Source organism: Aphelocoma coerulescens, chromosome 2, assembly GCF_041296385.1.
Source record: "Aphelocoma coerulescens isolate FSJ_1873_10779 chromosome 2, UR_Acoe_1.0, whole genome shotgun sequence".
Classification (NCBI taxonomy): Eukaryota; Metazoa; Chordata; class Aves; order Passeriformes; family Corvidae; genus Aphelocoma; species Aphelocoma coerulescens.
Window position 1 is genome coordinate 117,652,248 of NC_091015.1, and position 19,265 is coordinate 117,671,512.

The 19,265-nt window shown below is 37.3% G+C and overlaps 1 protein-coding gene across 1 annotated transcript; it reads right to left on the reverse strand.

Moving 5' to 3' along the window:
• Positions 1-676: 676 nt before the first annotated feature.
• NDC80 (NDC80 kinetochore complex component) lies at positions 677-19,139 on the reverse strand. Its single transcript, XM_069004558.1, has 17 exons — positions 19,004-19,139; positions 17,154-17,368; positions 16,679-16,765; positions 15,803-15,926; positions 15,502-15,674; positions 14,180-14,282; positions 13,265-13,354; positions 11,943-12,036; positions 10,781-10,887; positions 9,817-9,961; positions 9,312-9,517; positions 7,931-8,083; positions 7,567-7,656; positions 6,108-6,200; positions 4,477-4,607; positions 3,861-3,963; positions 677-3,513 (listed from the first exon to the last, which is right to left on the reverse strand). The coding sequence occupies exons 2-17, from the start codon at positions 17,252-17,254 to the stop codon at positions 3,391-3,393; spliced, it is 1,923 nt and encodes a 640-aa protein (XP_068860659.1). The 5' UTR covers positions 17,255-17,368; positions 19,004-19,139; the 3' UTR covers positions 677-3,390.
• Positions 19,140-19,265: the final 126 nt, after the last annotated feature.

Here is a 19,265-nt window from a genome sequence, read left to right on the forward strand (position 1 = left end):
GCACAAATTGTTATCCAGCTCAGAACTAAAGGCTTGCATAGGCATGCACTGCTGTACATTGGCAAAACCAATGAGAAGGGTTCCAAAAGCCTCATACAAGTAAGCTGAACAGACACCGCAAAGTTAAAGCCTTAGCACACTCAGGTTGCCCCAGGGAAGGTTTAAATTGGCTGTTAGGAAAAGTTTATTCACAGAAGGGGTTGTCAAGCATTGGAACAGGCTGCTCAAGGAAGTAGTTGAATCACCGGCCCTGGAAGCATTTATAAGTCATGAGGATGTGGCACTCAGGGAGATGGTGTTGTGGTGGACTTGGCAGTGTTGGGTTAATAGTTGGACTCAATGAACTTGGAAGCCTTTTCCATCCTGAATGAATCTACATGATGCACTCAAGAAATACTCCGAAAAAGAACTATCAAGTTCTTGACAGTGGTGAGAGTTTCTGACAACATAATAAGAAAAAACAACATACCCCAGGGAAAAGAAGAAAGCTATAGACAGAGTTCCAGCATGCTTCTACAGCATCAAGTGTTATTTTTTGTAGCTAAATTAAAAAAAAAAAAAAAAAGTAGATGCAAGAGTGGTCATGTAAAGGAAATAGTAATTTAATATTAAGATAACAAAATGTTGGTTGGTGAGATTATTGCCAAAAGAATACCACATCAAACATTGTCAAAACAGCTTGGCACTATGTTCCTAAGAATTTTTAAAAAGCCATCTATTTTTAAAAAGGTTAAAGCAATTTTTATTCCTCTAAAACTTGCAGGAAGAAGATGTTTCTGTATTTTATTTTTCCTCTACACAATGCATGTTCAACGTTTATTATTTATTTCCTCGAGGAAAGTCAGATTAATTGGGTTCTTATGTCAAATTTCTACACTTCAGTAAGAATCATAGAAAAATGCATAAGAAATTTTATTGAGTATAAAAATACAAAACCTTGACACATGAAACTGTACAAAAGGTACACTAGCACTAAATGAGGTGACTGTATCCGTACAAAAGCCAAAATTTACAAATGACTCATACTACTGAAATGTACAGGTGCCATGGTACATTCTCATTCAGATTTATATTCCGATAAAGAAACAGAACCAAAAGCAGTAATTATGTTCTAGTGCCTACTGCCTAAATTTAAAAGCTGTATTCCAGAATACAAATCAAAAATAACTTCCAAAAATAACTTCCAACAGAGGACACATATTCAACAAGGATTAAAAAATTCCCTCCATTTTTAAATTGTGAAAACACACTACCTAGTAAACATTGGCTGATGTTGATCTGTTAGATTAAAACAGACATCCCTATAGTATTTTACAGAACCTAGGCCCAAGCCTGCAGTGGTTCTAAAGGCAGTTTAGCTTCACCAACATACAGACCAATAACAAAAACATGTTGCCAATGTTACAAACATGGAATTTTTTGGGACTACTTTAACTTCAGAATGTTACATTGGCCAGTGCATTAAGGGAAGGCATTGTGACTTTGATTCTTTAACCCATTTTCATTAGGGTTAATATTAAGTCCTTGGAAATGCCATTTATTTTACTTTCATTTAATCAACTGAATATTGCACATGGCAAGGAACCTACAGCTGTTAAGAAATACAAGATCAGTTATAGAAGCAAAGACAAACAGGTATGGGGGAGCCAAGAGAGAGCATAGCCCCTAAATAAGCACATACTTTAAAGGAATGTGGTTCTCCTATATGGGTCATAGTTTTGCTACATTAAAAGAACATTGCTTTAGGTAACAAAAATGTTAAAGAGATCACAAAAGCAAAAAACTTCTGAAGAGAAGGAATGTAGTAAAGACTAGTTTGTTACAGAAAACAAAAGGAAGAGTCTGTAAAGATAAAAGAGGACAACAAAAGAAAGCATAAAAACTTCCCACCTGTCAGAAAACTTTTCTAGCTGTCAAATCAAAATTCTGGAGTATGAAAAAAGAACAGAAAACTAGAAGCTTAAATAATGTCATCATTATCATAATATCTGGAACAAAATACTCATAACCAGAGCCAGAAGATTCACACACTATATTAAGGACAACTGAGTTTTAAACTCATTCTGCAAAAATAGCCTAGAATTAGACAATTCAGTTTTTAAATTCAAATATTGTAGAATTAAGGAGCAACTTCCGTTATCAGCTCTTAAAATCTAAGCAACTGCAAAATTGTTTCTCTTTATATATTTAAATGTCTGAACTCTAAAAACAACCCTCAAATACTTCAATGCTTTTATTAGGATACACCATCATAAACTATCCAAGAAACAAATGCTGGGTTTTATTTATTTATTTTTTTAAACACAAAATTATAGACAGAGTAGATAACAAGATACTACTTTCACATAGCATTGAAAACCTTTCTTCAAAGTATTTGGATCAGAGCTCCCCATATACTAATTTTACTGTTACTTTCCTGAGGAAGAAAAATAAAACAGCGTCTGTCCAACTGGCCTATCAAGAACAATACAGACATTTTAGACCATTTTGATGTATCTAACATAAACCAAACCTACAACTGATTATATACACAGCCAGTATTCATCTGATGTCCTACTTAGAGCTTTCTCTGGCACACATATTCAAGAAGTTCAGTGAAGCTTCATCTGGGATTATGAGCACCTAAAGGCAAAACTTTTTTTCAAACTACTATCTTTCTTTTTCTGGACTATTTACAAGACTGCTCTCTAAGGACTAATCATCTTTTCAAAGAGGTTTTAATTTTAAAAAGAATTGCTTACTTATGTGAGAGGGGTCTCTAGGCAGTTTCATAGGTAACTAAACAAGCAGGAGACAGACATTCACATTTAGTCTTGCTAGTAAAACAAAGGCTTGGGGAGGATGTGAACTGTCTGTTATGCATGTGCCCTAAATGCATACATATACTATGAAATGCACAATCTATACTCTAGAAATGAAAGCATAGCTGTTATCATTTAGGAATCTTGCATATTTACAAAAACCATAGCAGTATTTCAGTTGTCAGTAAGCTCTGCATTTGTGTTATCACTTGCTGTTCCATCTTGGTGTTCACTCTGCCTTATTTTAGCAGTTTAACTGTGTGCCTGTTTGACTGATGTTCCTGGAAAGTGATTTGATTATACAGAAGGAACAAAATGCAGTTGTTCCACAGTCGTCCTGTCACACTTTTTTGTAAGCATGTATAAGATATTGAAAGTATGAATGTAAGCAAAGCCTTTTTTTAAGAAAATGCAAATATATTGCTTAATTCTTTAACGTATTTGTATCAACAAAACAAAGAATGTTCATAAATACTTCCTTACACTTAAAACCAGTTTCAGTGCTAAACACAGGTAGTACCCATCCTTTTAGAAGGCACCATACCAGAGCTTCCGAAATGCAAAATTTTCATCTTCACCTTTCTAGTAATTAGAGACTTTCAGCCTTCTTTTTATAACTGTCTAGGATGCTGGTCAAGTCTGACAATAGATCTTCAGACATGAATTCTTCATAGTCTCTGTAAATTTTCACATTCTGTTCATCAAGGTATTTCTAGAAAATAGGTACAGAAAGCTTTATTAGCTCTATCATGGTCTGTATTGTACTGATTCTGCTAAAGCATTTTAAATAGTCATTGCACAGGTTAACTGATTTCAGTTAAACACTTTTCTGAAAGACATCTACCAGAAGCAGGTTTAACCTGACAGGATGTTACTGCTGAAACTTAATGATCAGTTCTGATTATTTATACCAAAGGTTTTGTCAACAAATTTAACTAGAATCTATGGACTCAGTGCAGCAGCTAAATACTCTTTCTAACGAAGTATCAGTTAAGTTCTAATTTCCAACTGCAAATGTCTCTAGAGAGATTTAACTCTGAATATGAAATTTTAGCTTACCGCTATGGATGCTACATGAGTAGCAATTGTTTCTATAAGACGACTCAAGTTACCACCAACTTTTCTGTTCTCTTCTGTTGTTGCTTGCAAAACAACTTGATATCTAAAAGGTAAAGATACTCAGAAGATGATATCCATAATTAGAGAATTCCTGGCATTTAAAACAATCACCTCAAGTCTAATTTATCATCGCGTTTGCCATACTTTTTTCTCTATAAGTATTAATTTGAACCAAGTTAAAGTATATTAATATTCAACTTAAAAAAAAAAAAGACTGTGTTGTGCTAACTGATAAGAAACAATGCATCTTAGAGTCAGAATACTCTTTCCAGACTTTGAGGTATAAAATGCAGTTGTCATGTAAGTTGGAAACAAACTAATTTTCTTGCTACAACCATATATATATATAAAAAAAAATTACATGGAAAACAGGAGTTCTGATATAGCAGACAAATATTCTAGCAAAATACTGTTGAGGAAAAACATCTTTCAGTTGTTAACTTGTGAAATTAATATGCTGAGATGGATACATGCTGAAACAATTCTATGTTAGGTTCAAGAGAATATCTTTAAAAACCAAAATCAACAGGGCAAACATTGAAGTTACGAGTCTTACTGTCGTTGGAGATCATGTAATTCATTTGTGGCTTCACTGAGACCTTCATTGACACCACTCTCAAGTAATTGTTTATGCCTTTTTAAGGATTCCAGTTCATTTGCACATTTTTGCTCTTCCTCTTCTGTCTCCTATAGTCACAAGGAAAGAGAGGGGAAAAGTTGCATAGCTCATGAATAGTTTGGATTTTTTTTCTTCTTTCTATTACCCGATTACATCCTAATGCTTGAATTCAAAATTAACACAAGTAACTCCAAGTTCAGAACTGAATAAAAAATCCCCAAGGACATCCCTCCCAAACCTAAAGTTTAAGGTATTTTCTATATCATCTCCCTTCCTGAATAAGCCTAACCTTCTCTTTATGCCTTTAACCATATTTAAAGGCCTATGTTGCAGGTATTTTCCCTTCAAAGTTAAACTCAGGAAGTATTGTTTAGATAATCTAAATAGCTTAGAAATGGCACATCATGAACAACTGTTTCTAGATTAAAAAAATAAAATCCCATTTGAGTAAGAACATGGCTTTTCCTTTTTGTGTCAGAGAGAGTAAAATTCTAAGTAATTATCTCTTCAAGGAGAATGACACTGTTGACGCTATACAATCCACAAAACCAAACAAAATTCTGCCATCAATTCAATATGCAATTCTGGAAGATTACTGAAACATCATCCTTCAAAAGTAACTTTAATACTTAAGGCTTACAAACAGCATTTTAAAAATTACAAGAGGAATTACACGACTGTGTCTTATTATAAACATCCAGTGGCAACTGTGTATTTTACAAGCTTACTTTTAGAGAAAGGTACATGCAAGAGCACAGATCAAAAGCTAAATTTCATGTGGTTTGAAAAAACTAAACTAAATTAATTGCCTTTAGCCAACCCAGCAGGTATTAGCAGTGAAATAACCCTGTTTCATGGCTATAGCACAGGATTTTGGATTTACAAGAGCATTTATGGTAAATGCTATCTTAGTTCAAAGAACATTTTTCTGGAGGCACCACAGCCCCACCAAAGCTGTGCTGTCAGAGAAGTTTGGAGGTACCAAAATAGCCACTCAGTTTTTAACAGAGAGGGCTATGTTTTGTTGCTGAACTACAAGTGAGGAAAATGATAGGGACTACTCCTGTGCTAGGAAAGGAATCTAAAGCAAGCCAACAGTTTCAGAACGTTAAAATATTTAACATGCTTTTGGTCAATCAATATTTTCCTTAGTTTTTACAGAAGCTGATTAAACATGTTTACTAAAAACTGTAAATGTATTTATTATATATAAATTGATTAGACAAGGCAGATTCTGTTAATCCTAAAATCTCCTTCAAGCACATGCTCTGAGATATCCTGAGGTCAGATGATTGCTGCTTCTTTTATTACTAGATGCAGTAATTTATGATTTACAGGATCTGCTACAGTATGATGCCAGATTCTCTTACAAGAAAGTGAAAACTGATTCAATTAAGGTAGCAGTCAAATTGGTTTCCTGAAAAGAATGAAAAAATCCTGTAAGAGGAAGGGAAGAAGGCAAAGGCAGAGGCCCAAACATGCAAACCAAAAACTTACCTATAAATACAAAGATTAAGGATAAGGATATCACTAAAGATAAGCTGTCATCAACCTGTAAGAAATTCTACCTTAAGCTTCTGATGATAAAGATCATCCAGCTTTTCAGCTTCTTCTGTCAGCATTTTCACACTGCGTTTCTTGTCCTCTACCATTACATTCACCTAGGATGAAAACATATACAAGGAAATATAGTTCAAAAAGAATTCTAACATACAAATCCATGCCATCAGAAACAAAACCTGGTAGCTCAGAAAAAAAATTAAACCAGGCTATGTGGGATATGCCCAGCCCCTGCCCTGGAGAGAGGCCTGCTGATAATGAGGTTGCACAACCTCCCAGCAGAATCCCCTTGGAAAAAGCAGCACTCTTCAGTTACGGCAAGAGAGGACACAGACCCACGATCCTCTGGGAGACCCTATGTAGATCCTTTGTAACCCATTGGCTTTTACCCTCTCACACCCACCTCTGTATCCCCATAAAAGAAGCCTGGCTAGCTCAGTCGGGAGAGTGAGCCTGTCACTGGCCACCTGTCACGGGTGCAAGACAATAAAGCCACCTATGCGGGAATATCACACGGCCCTCTCGTCTCTCTCCTCCTGGTCTGGCCTGGAGACTGCCTGGCAGAGCAGGAGCTGAAATCACCAGCTGAAAATCACTAAAGAGCTGTTAGCCTCTCTGCAAAGGCACTCCAGTGGCTGAGGGAAAGCTGCACAGGCCTCGGGAAGACAGCTCCTCGCAGGGCCATCTCTCTGGACCGGTTACAGCTTCCTGGGTCTGAGCTACAGACCCCACAACCAGCCGCCACAAGGCTAGGCTGGGATGGCATTAACTGTCTTCATAGCAGTCTGTATTGTTCTTTGTTTTGGGTAAGGGGCTAAAACAGTGTTGGCAACACCAGTGTTTTGGCTGTTGCTGAATAGTGCTTGCACAGCATTCCAAGGCTTTCTATCCCTCCCAGGGCCCCTCACTGAGTAGCGCAGGGATAGGCAAGAAATTGGGAAGGCGCACAGCCGGGCCAGCCAGCCAAAAGGACATTCCATACCACATAACATCATGCACGGCAATAAAATCCAAGGTAAAGATAGAAGAATGGGGAAATAAAATTCTCCCTCTTTCAATCCATCCCGAACCCAATATTGCTAAAAATCTTCCTGACGACAATTTGTCAGTGATGGTAAGCCACACAATCGACTGGAATGGGCAACTTATGAAAAACAAGTATTTCCCATGTTCATGGTCAATTATATGTAAGCTACATAAACTTTAATTCACGGAATACACAATATTAAAACCAACAAAGACACCAATTCTTTGAAAAACTTCTAGGTCTCATCACAATTAAAGCAGTTTTCTCACAGTTTCTCCCCCTCTACTTGTCCTCAGAAAAACCCCAACCAATCCAACAAACCAACCCAAACAAAAACCAGCCCACCACACCACTCTTCACCCCTGAAAAAGGTTGAATGAAAGCAGCACATCAGGTTTTAGGGTTGTTATCGTAGCCCTAATCTTCATTAACCAACACACCTGTTCCAAAGTATCTTCCAAAGTAATTTTCCGTTGAGTGGCTTTACTAATTTCTTCCTCAGTCTGGTTGATGATCTCCATGAGGGGAGCCTGTAATATGCATACAAGAAGACCTGGTTAATGCAATTTGCTTATTTGAACCAAGATACACCCCAGTACATCTTTTCCTTCTATTTTTATTTAGGCTACTGTATTCTCCAATACCAAATTTCTTTCATATACTAAAATGTCATTATGGTGACTCATCACACAAGCTTTTCGATGACATTTCATTGTGAGATTGAGAGACCTTTCCAGCATTTCCAAAGAAACACATTTTTTTTTGTGACTGGTAACCAAAGCCTTTAGTGTTGACTTTACTTACCTTGATCTGAGTTCTGTATTTGACTAGGCAATTTGGTCCTGCCTCAGGATTAAACTGAATCTCAAAGTCGTGGCCTCTGGAATTCTCAGCACTTACTGGAATTAATTTCAGCTTTCGCGCCAGTTTATGATACTCTGCCAGTTGCATTTCAATCTGCTCAGTGGAGAAGAGGGCAGAAATCATAGAAGAGTTACGAGTGGAAAGCTTTGCAAAAAGTATTCATACAGTACTTTAAACAAGTTCCTGAGTTGCTCTGTATAGACGTGATTCCTAGTTACACCACAGTATTCAAGAGCTGTATGTAATGCCATTCCAGCAGTTTGCTGGATTGGATACTGTTTTATGATTCTTTCAGAGTTTGCTCAGCAAAGTTTCTCAGTGTATACGGCTGACACTGGATGCTTTCACCTGTGGTTTTCCATATTCATCTGCCATAATTTTACCTGCCTCAACTTTCTGAGATTTAGCTGATAGGAAAGTAAAAACATGCTGGACAATAATACTAAAACAATCATCCAACTAAACCAATACTAAACCAACCATCATGTCAATATGCCTTCTCTCATTAGTTTTGACAGGAAACGCCACACAGCCACATATCCTTATAGCAAACTAACTTGAGCATGCCTCTAAACAAAGCTTATTAAATGCTCTGATTTCTAATTCATGAGTGCTATTTATATGCAAACACTAAAGAACCCTAGGTTTTTTTCCAGTTTTATGTGCTTCTTACTTGAACATGAGGAATTTAAGTTAATACAAGTGCTTGATAAAGGGTAACTTTGCCAAATACCAAATAAATTTGAGAGTATTTTTCTTTAGTTCTCCATCTGGCAAAGCATCAGCTTTTAAATCCCATCACTTACAGGACTATATCTTATTGTTCTGTTTGAAGCAATTGAACTTGGACCTTGAAAGATGTTACCACTTCTACATAAATGACTACTCTGGCCCTAAATGCATGCAAAGCAATTGATTCAAAGTCACTAGTTTTGCCATACTTCCTCGCTATGAAATATTAACATCAGCCTGAAATTTCTTGTGTTATCAAAGCATTGGCATGCTAATGTTATCAAAGCCCTTAATGCTATAGCAGTGAGAGATGACAGTGCTGCATATTCTAGCTACATCTCTTATGATCCAGAAAAGAAAAGAATACATTTCCAGTAAGCACAAAACAGAAAAAGGGGAAAAAAAACAAAAAAACAAACCAACATTTTTTAGAGATATTATAAACAGAGGCCATTCTTGCCAGTTTTGCCTGGTTAGATACATGTATGGTGTTGTTAGATTATTTAGGAAAGAAGTTAGCAATACTCCAATTTTAAGCTTTCATGATGAAAACTGACAGCCACCTCAGTGTAGTGGGGTTTTCACATACCGCTTCTTTATTCCTAGCATATTTTAGCTCTTCATTCCACAGCTGATGTTCTTCTGCTTCCACTTCCTTAGTCAGCTTGTTAATGGTTTGCTGCAACTCATTTCTCTCATGATTTATTCTCTGAATGTCCGCAACGGAGTACTTTTGGTTATCAAAGATGTGCTGGAGCCGGGCATTCTCCTGCTTCATTGCTTCTACTTCCATTTCTAAGTTCACAAAACATTTGTGAAATGGACATAAAATGCCAGCCTATATACTTCAACCTAACCTCCGTATTTTATGAGTAAATAATGTAATTATTTATTACATATCATTATCATTTCACTACTCTAGTGTACTAACAGCTATTAGACAAGAAAAATCTTTATTAGCAATTCATTCTGGAAAGTTTATTTGTAGCATGATCACACCCCAAGTATCTCGCTCTGTCCTCAAGCTAAGAATTACAATTATTTTAGGACTATTTCTAGCTTCACTGTCCTGACTGTGATCAAGGCCTTCTTACCTGTTGTCTCAACTTCATCATTAACACTTTCCATTTTTTGATCAAGGATGGCTATATGAGATTCCAGATTAGCCAAATAAGCCTGGTATTTCTGGACATCAGCTTGAAGAGATGATTTCACGTTTCGTAGCGTTACTCTACGATCCTAGGAAGTGAGTGAAAAGAACAACCACTCTTAGATTAATATAAGCTAATGACTTCACTTTCCAGACAAGACAGTAGAGTAATTGGTCAATATCAATAGCACAAATATAAAACTAAAGAACTTTAATAATTTTTTATCTCTGTGACAGCTGAGTCAAGTCAAGCACCTTTAAAATAACAGCATAGAGGTTAAAAAGATTCTTGCATTTCAGCATTAAGTCTCTCATTTGCATTAGACCCTGCATTTAGAAAATTCTTATTACAGGTAGTTCACAACTTAAGTATAATAATATACAGAGGGCAGATAAAACTAGGGCATGGAAATCTGGGAATAAACCCAGCACACATTTTGCTCAGTTGGCAGGAGTCTCAGTTTGCCACCTGCACAGCCACTAACCCATTTTTAAACTCATGATGCATTAAAAGCAGAATCCAGCTTTTCAAGCAAAACATTTTCCCTAAAGTATATTGTTACCACTGAATCCCATGCCTCATACCAACACATTTAGAAAAAATAATTTTGAGATTTATATTAAAAAAAAAAGTGGTTCAAGTATTTTATTAATATTTCAGTCAATACAAAACCTTATTACCTGGAAATATCTGCATATTATTAAACAAATATTGACTGAAGACTCCACAGAAAATGCCTTGTCCTACAATGGTATAGAGTCTGTCCTAATTAAACCTGTCCTAATTAAAATCTCAAAGCACTGAAAATAATTTTCCATGTGTTATGTATCATAAGTATCTTCATTCAGAAATGGTCAATAACATAAAATTCAACTCCACCATAAAAACAGAGATATAATTTACTAACCGGCTCACTTTCCTTTTCTTTTTCTAGTCTTGCAATCTCTTCTTGAAGTCTTTTGTTTTCAGCTGCTAAACTTTCTATCTGGAATTCATCTATATTAAATAAATCCTCTGGGGGAGAGGAGAAAAGAGAGTGGGGTTACAAATTAATCTCACTTAATATCACCACCCGAGTATCTGAACATTAGCTTCAGCACAGTAAATACCCATTATCTGGACAATTCTTTTACACTAAAGAAATAACTAAAAACAACCAAGAAACCCATCAGAAAAACCCTTCATTAAAATCCAACCAGGCAAAAACCCCAAAACAAACAAGAGAAATGGATTTCTCAGTCCTTATGTCAAAAAGACTCCAAAGTCACTCCTGTGAGTTAAGAGTTTCCAAACTCTCATACAGCCCACACCACAGGATAGTATACAAGTCAGACTACCTTGTGATCAAACTTATTTAACAACCTCTTTCTTATCCATATACTTCCTTGCCTCTTGAGAAATCTTCTCCCTAACTTCACTTAGCCTTTGCCAAACAATGGGGTGATTATTTTTTCCTACTAATATCCAGTAGCATTGTGGTAGCTTGTTCCCTCTCCAACTGATGACTCTAGTTTGCAAACAAAGTGTCCTTATTCTGGCTTTTCATAGGAGAGCAAAGAAAGCAAGAAATGTTTTTCTTCCATGTTCTCAAATTCTGTTTGTATTTCTATAGGTGGTGGAATGAGTGAGTCAAAAAAACCTAACAGTTAACAGGAACCCTCACAACACAGTTTGGAACTCTTGCAGACTGTTTTAGAGCTTTAAAAGCTGAACTTACTTTCTTTCTTATTAGGTGTGCATCCTCTGACAATATTTTTCTTTTTTTTTTAACTTGTTAACTTTGTCAGACAGAAACAAGAGTCATCTGCACAGATGGAATTTGCATCTGAAGAATTGTATACTGGTTTTCTGCCAAAAAGCCATTAAAAAACCAGGTGACACAGCTACAGCTGATAGCAGATCATGACCCATCCATCTGTACTGGTAAAAAGTTGAAGTAACTGAAAGGTACTTAGGAATTTAGAGTTCCCTTATCTCAGATCACTTTCACTTGTAAACTGAACAAACTGATGCTAGGAGAAAAGAAACCAGTAACACAATTGAATATTAATTAAAACTTGAAAACTTACTTAATTTTGACTGCACTTCGGCATCCAATTCTTCAAAAGTATCTCTCCCTTTCATGAAAAGCTCGTAGCATTTCACAGAGTAATCCATGAAAAGCTGCAAACAATTTAAAAATCTTTCATTTCAACAATTCCAAGGCCTGTAAAATATCTGGATAGTCTAAAGCTATTCAATCAGTGGAATTTAAGACACCAAAAATACCTTTCACTCTTTTGATTGTACTTCTGTAAAAGTCAACTTTTTTCCTCCCTTTGAACACAGAATGTCAAAAGATTATATTCAGGCAGAAGGAGGCACCTATAATTCACATTAAGAAAGGTCTGGAAATGCTCTATTTTTCTGGGATATTTTACAAGGATTGTAGGTACAATATTAAAGAATTTTTTATCTTGACGCATATGATTCTCTCAGGCTAGTTTATGGAAAACGTAGATCTGTTTAACAGACCTCTTCAGGAAATATGACCATTAAAATTTCAATCTGCAGATGTCAAAGAACTAATCTAGAATTAAAGAAAGGTTACCTAAAAAGAATTTGCTAGACACTAAGTTACAGATGTTTCAGAAGCAATTACACCAGTACTGTGAATTTTGTATCAACATATAAGTGTCAGTGTAGAAGAACATATTTAGTTTAAAAACATTTTTACTTGCCAGCCATCAGGTTGTAACCTTAGTCCAAAATTATGATTTAACTTGATTTTTGAAATTCTCTAATTAAATGTTTTAGCTTATAATGCAACCCCTTCCAAACACCTGTTGTGAGTTAACACTGAGTTAAATCTGAGTAGTACTAATAATCTATGATAAATTAAAAAAAAAGCAAGCTATTGGATTTTTAAGTGCCTGAATTACATTGCCACCCTATTTTGTGTCTCAGAAATAAAATTTTACAACCAATTTTTACATAATAAACTGAGTGGATATTGGCAGAAACAACTATATTTAGAAGTCACTGTCTTTACACTGCACTGCTATTAACCTCCAAAGTCTTGAGCGCTAAAGCAAAATATACCAGAAACTCTACTAAAACAATAAGCAGCATAATGATTCCCTTTCTCCACAAAGGAGAACTGGAGAATGAGGCATTTCTGTTTAATACTCTGTCTTCATCAACAGACAGGCCATGATGCCTGCTCAGGAAATAGTTCATCAGGCTTTTTATAAAATGCTACTCTACTTCCTAGAAAGCGCTGTGAATATAAAAGGGAACAGAATCTATAAATACATGACACAACAATCTAAACTGTATTTAAATTGTGTCATTACAGCACATGGCAAAGTTCAATTGAGCAATTCTGATTCTCATTTACTTTTTATGGTACCTTATTATGTACAATTCCATCATCTGTCTCTCCTCCCCAGTTCTGTCCTTCATCAAACGGTGGCGCATTTTCCCTCATGGCAGTGTACAGCTGAAAAGCAGAGGGGGACACACAAAGAGCAAATGTGAAGACATCCATTAGTTTTCATATTGGTTTCATGATAAGAAGCAGAGTAACACTGGATTAGGATTTCAGCAAGCAGGTTGTAATGAGCTTGTGCTTAGTTGACTAAACACACAGGTAAGGAGGCATGAACTGGACAGCGAACACTGCCAAATTGTCTTGTGTCTTTTCAGCAAAAAAGGACAGGATTTTCATGGGTGCTCAATTCAGCACTGGTGAACTTCTGTCACAGATCCCAAATTTTGCTCAGACCTAAGCTGGCAGCAATGACAGTTACCACTACTAAAAAAAAAAAAAAGCCCAAACCAAACAAAACCAAAATTAAATAAAAACACCCCACCCAAACACAAAACTTGCCACTCTGTATAAGAATTACAGGACATCTGAATAATTTCAATTGAAAATTCCATCCTTCAACTTTAAATTTAGGGGAGAATGGCAGATGTCACAACATTTGCACTGAAGATACCAGTTCTATTCAGTGATTATACCCATTAACTTCTCACATTTAATGTATATATGTCAGCACTTCCCCACCTTTTTTTATACATTAATTTGTCCAGTGCATACATTTAAAGAAAAGAATTATCATAATATAACATGAAAAGCTTATTTTAAAAGTTACTAAAATATAAGGCTAAGGGTCAGCTCCCAGATGACAGCTAAGAACACCTACCTTTTTCTTTACATATATGTTAAACAAGGAGATCTGCAGAAAATATTTACTACATCTGTATTGAAACTAACATTCCAGCCTGCAAAGGGAAATATTTATCTTAAGACAAATGTTACCTTGACACAATCAATTAACCAAACCAGAGCTGCCACAATCTGAGGCCAGGTGTGTGGTGCTCCCACAGTGTACATGGAGCTTTTTGACAGAGGAAAGGGGTACCTATAAGGCCAAAGAAAATACATTTTTAATAGCTGTGGCAAACAGTGATGAAAACAAACTAGTACATTTTGAGAATAAAGAAGCACAATGTAGAAGAAGGCACAAAAGGAAGAGCAAACTCAATTGTACTTTATACTGTACATCAAAGGAAGTAAGTTGAGTTCTTACAGCACTATTTTATTCAATTGTCATGGGTTTCTCATTTTGTGATTCATAGAATATCTTGATTTGAAAGGGACCCTTAAAGATCAACAAGTCCAACTCCTGCTTCTCATAGCACTGCCTACAACTCAACCATATGATTAAGAATGTCATCCAGATGTTCCTTGAACTCTCAAAAGACAACTTAAAGTGAGTTGTCAGAATTAGTCATTTTATCCAGAATTACACTCTTGGCACAGCAGAGTATAATCCTTTTCAACATTTCAAGCTAGGTCAGCAGTTTCAGATGTTACAGATTAAAACAAAATTTTATTGAAGTGCTGAGAACAAAGTGAAGTGAGCAAAAGAGATTTACACCTACATTTATGGAGCCCCAGCACTTTCACACCATCATGGGTTCAAATCTACAGGAGTAAAATACACTCCTTTGGGTTTTTTTTTTTGTTTTTTTTTTTTTTTAAATGAGACTGAAAATTCACAATTATCAACAGGCAGAGGATTTTCTTTCTTGGAAAATGTTGGGGTGTTAATGATTTCAAACACCGAACAAATTCAGCAATAAATCACTTGGCTGCTTACTTGTTTTTTTCACGTCAACAGTCATTTTTGTTATTTCCACACTCTGCTTTGAAAGCAGAATGAGAAAAATTGCAGGAAAACATATTTTAAACTAAATTAACTTGATCCAAAATTCTGGAAATTTTAGTTCTTAGATTCTAACTGAATGAAAAGAAAGGTCTGTAAAAGAAAATTGTGTCTTGTCTCTCAAATTTTTATACAAGTAACCAATTAAATTTTACATTACAAAGCAAGATTTCAAGAGCTAATAGTTCTGCAAGTTCAAATATAAAATGTATAGTAGACTCACAAAGTCAGAGAGTAAACCTAGAGCTAAACAAAAGTGAAACAAAACAATCACAACATTGTACTTTCAGAGTCTCATCTGAGTGAAGAAACCTCTCCATTCTCCCCAACTATCAATGCAGAATTCTTAGCTTTTAAATTTCCAGCCATAGCATATCTATTTAGCCCAGGAGATTAACAATAATCATCTCACCCAAGCTCTTTAAAAACTTTGGGAATTTCCTCTTCAAATTTTGAGTCAGGCAGTTCATAAGAAGGGCATAGGAATCTATACATGAAGATGAAGATTTTTAAAAAGTCCTTAACTGATGGAGATTGTAGCGATTTCATGGAAACATTAGGGGCATAAGCATTCTCGACGAGGAACTGTAGGAAAGAAACATGGAATACCAATCACTAAAGAAAACTTAGGAGTTGAAACCAAGAGAAATAAACATTTTGCTTAGTACATTTTACACCTTGTAACATAGGTGCAGAATAGGTTAATGTGTTACCTCACAAAGCTTCTTGATACATTGTTGGATGAATGCCTTGTCATGAAGGGGCCTGGGATCCTTTATCTTTTCTGTCCCGAACACATTGTACTGGCTGTTGCGTGACCCTCCAGCCCCACTCGCTCTAAGACCAGACAATAAATACAGGTCTTGTGACAATACATATAAAGAAGAACTCTCTTAACGTTTAAGTCACAACAACTGCTATTTTTATGTTTTCATTTGTTATACAAATGAAGTTTTGTTGAAGGTCTCTTAATTTAAGGTGATTGTTTTTCCAATCAACCCAGAAGCCATAAGTCACATGTACCATAAAGGGATTACTGAATCATAGATGAATACTTTCTTCATTTTATTCAAAGAAAGAAACTTTTAGAGAGCAGAAAAATACCCCAAAGATGAAGAAAAAAATCATGTCGGTGACTGTAAATAAAGACTAAAATATTTAAGGAATACTTAAAAGGAATAGACCCCTGCAACATTGGGGTCCTATGAAAGAAGATACCTACAACACAGAAAGTCATGAACTAAGAAAGATTATAGATTTTTGGAAGGTTTGTATCTTAGAGAGAAGAAACTAAGGCAGAGTGTACTACAGATGTTGTTCTTCCTTAAACAGGAAAATGTATTGAGATACTCTTGCGGTCTGCAGTGCACATCGTTCCCAAGAGAAAAAAAAACAGCTCCCAAAGCAATTCCTACTCCACAGCATTATTGTTTAGTGATCAAGGACTGGAGGAAGGCAGACCTGAAGGTCTGCTTGCCTCAGCTCCATTATTCCCTATAATAAAAATCTGCCAAGAAAGAAAAATACCAAAATTACACAGGACCATTTTTGTTTTAATTTACAGTGCTGAGAACGAAAGCTATCCATACCCCTTCCCAAAACAGCTGACTTTTCTTTCTGAAGCTCCAGATGTAGGTTTGCTCATGCTCAGCTTCCCAAAGGTGCTTCTGTCCTTCCTGAGGAATAGAGAGAAGGATTCAAGTGACTATTTCTACCAATTCATGTTTTGCTCATACAAGAGCTATACACGCACTCATATATTCCTAAGCACCTTCATCACAGCAATATCCTAGAAAGGTCAACTGATGCACTCAGCCACCTCCTAGAAACATGTAAAAAAGTGTTACTGTTTGAAATATGACACAGGCACACAAAAAGGTTAAAGGAAGTATTTTTGCAAAACTGGAGCACTTGTGCAAACATCCTTGGCTTGCAAGGAGCCTTCTTTTCACTCTTTCCATTTTTTCCCTCCTTTCCTATTCACACACTCAAACACACTATGATAAATCTCTTCAGAATTAGTTTTATATACTTATTTTTAGCAACCTGACCAGCAAGACTTACATCTGAGGTGTCTGAAGACCCATCTTGTTGTTGTCCTGCACTCTCAGTGCCATCATAGATTGCCGACCGCTGTTTCCAGCAATACTTGAGCTTCGCCTCATTGTGACTGAGCTGTAAATCACAATCCCTCAGTACTGGAAAATCCAGGATCTAAGGATATTTTATTTTCTAAAAGCCACAATGATTTTCCAAAGGCTCAGAATAAACAAGTAGACCTGTACATTAGATCAAAAAAAAAGAAAAGAAAAAGAGAAGAAAGAAAAAAGATTTATTATGTTATACTCCAGAAATATAAAGGAGCAGCCACAGTCTTTTAAATCAACTGTTTTATTGATGAAAATGTCAGTGCTTATTCCAAACCTACTGTTTTGCCTTTCTTTATATTTGGTCACTTCAAGCCTACAGGTTGCAAAAGCAAAAGAGCTTGAGAAATTTTTCAGCTCAGTCCACTGGGAAGAAGGCCAGACTACCACGAATACTGTTTACAGCACTTCAGCCATACATCAGCTCCCGAGCCGCTAATTCTGAGCCTACCCATTCATTTGCAAATGATCTCCCAGTATCACAGCATAATAACTGGAAAGCCTAATCTGAGATAATAATATGGCTCTCTTCAGACTATGCATGCAGAATATAAATCAAACTGGAATATGAATACCATTGTCCCCACAGTGGCATTAGAGGGGAATTTGAAGTAAAAAGAATTAATTCAGGAAAAAAAATGCCAGCTTCTGCCCTCTACAAAGGTTATATTTTATTTGTGGGATGGGCTTAAATGACTGAATTATAACTAATAAAAACCTCCTCTACTACAAATATTACCAAAACACATTATTAATACAAACTGTGTTTCATTTTGCTTCCAGTTCCACTGCTCACGAATGACAACAGAAATTTAGCTCAAGCTCAATTCATAGGGCAGTGTATTCATGACCTCACTGTGTCTAGGGAAGAAGCCGCATTATTACATTACTTTAACTAGGACCAACCACAGAGAGACTGAATTTTCACAAACATAGCAAGTGATTAGCCTCTAGAATCACAGAATCAATTAGGTTGGAAAAGACCTGAGAGATCATCAAGTCCAACTTACGACCAAACACCACCTTGTAAGTTAGACCATGGCACTAAGTGCTACATCCAGCCTTTCCTTAAACACCTCCAGGGACACTGACTCCACCACCATGCTGGGCAGGTGTGGTGGTTCTGTAAGCAGCCCTAACACACTCATTCACGATAGCAGTCCATTCCAGTGTATAGTTACCCTTTCTGTGGAGGAATTTCTCCAACTGTCCCACCTAAGCTTGGCGTAGTTTGAGACTGTGTCCTGTCGCTGGTTGCCTGGGAGAAGAGACCGACCCCCAGCTGGCTACACCTTCCTTTCAGGTGGTTCCAGAGTGATAAGGTTTTCCAGAGCCTCCTTTTCTCCAGGCTAAACAACCCCAGCTCCCTCAGCCGCTTCTTATAGGACTTGTGCTCCAGAGCCTTCCCCAGCTCCATTGCCCTTCCCTGGACATGCTCCAGCACCTCAGTGTCCTTCCTGAATTGAGGAGCCCTGAACTGGACACAGCACTCAAGGTGTGGCCTCACCAGTGCCGAGTACAGGGGGACAATCACTGCCCTGGTCCTGCTGGCCACGCTATTGCTGATATAAGCCAGGACGCTGCAAGAACAGAGTTCAAACAGAGATTTAACAGCAGAGTTTGCCAGAGCCAAAATGCCAGCAAGAAAAAGAAAGGGTAGGAGCGCGGCAGAGCTGGGCGCAGCTCCACCCACTCGCCCTGACAGCGCGTCTAAACCCCACCGAAGGCGACCAGGGCACTCAGCAGCGAGACCAGCCCGGGACTCACCGCCGCCTCACGGACACCGGTGGCTGAGGGGTGGGGCGCTGGTGCTGCTGCCCTGCCGCTCCCCGCAGAGCCCCCGCGCTGTCGCTGTCCCCGCCCGGCCGTTACCGCCGGCGCCGCCGCCGCCTCGCAATTTCAAATCCGCCCGCCCAGAGCGTCACGCGGAACTGCGTCACACGGAATGCGTCACGCGGAACTGCGTCACGCGGAACTGCGTCACGGCGGGGCCGCGGGCTCGGGAGGCGCGGGGAGGAGAGCGGAGGCG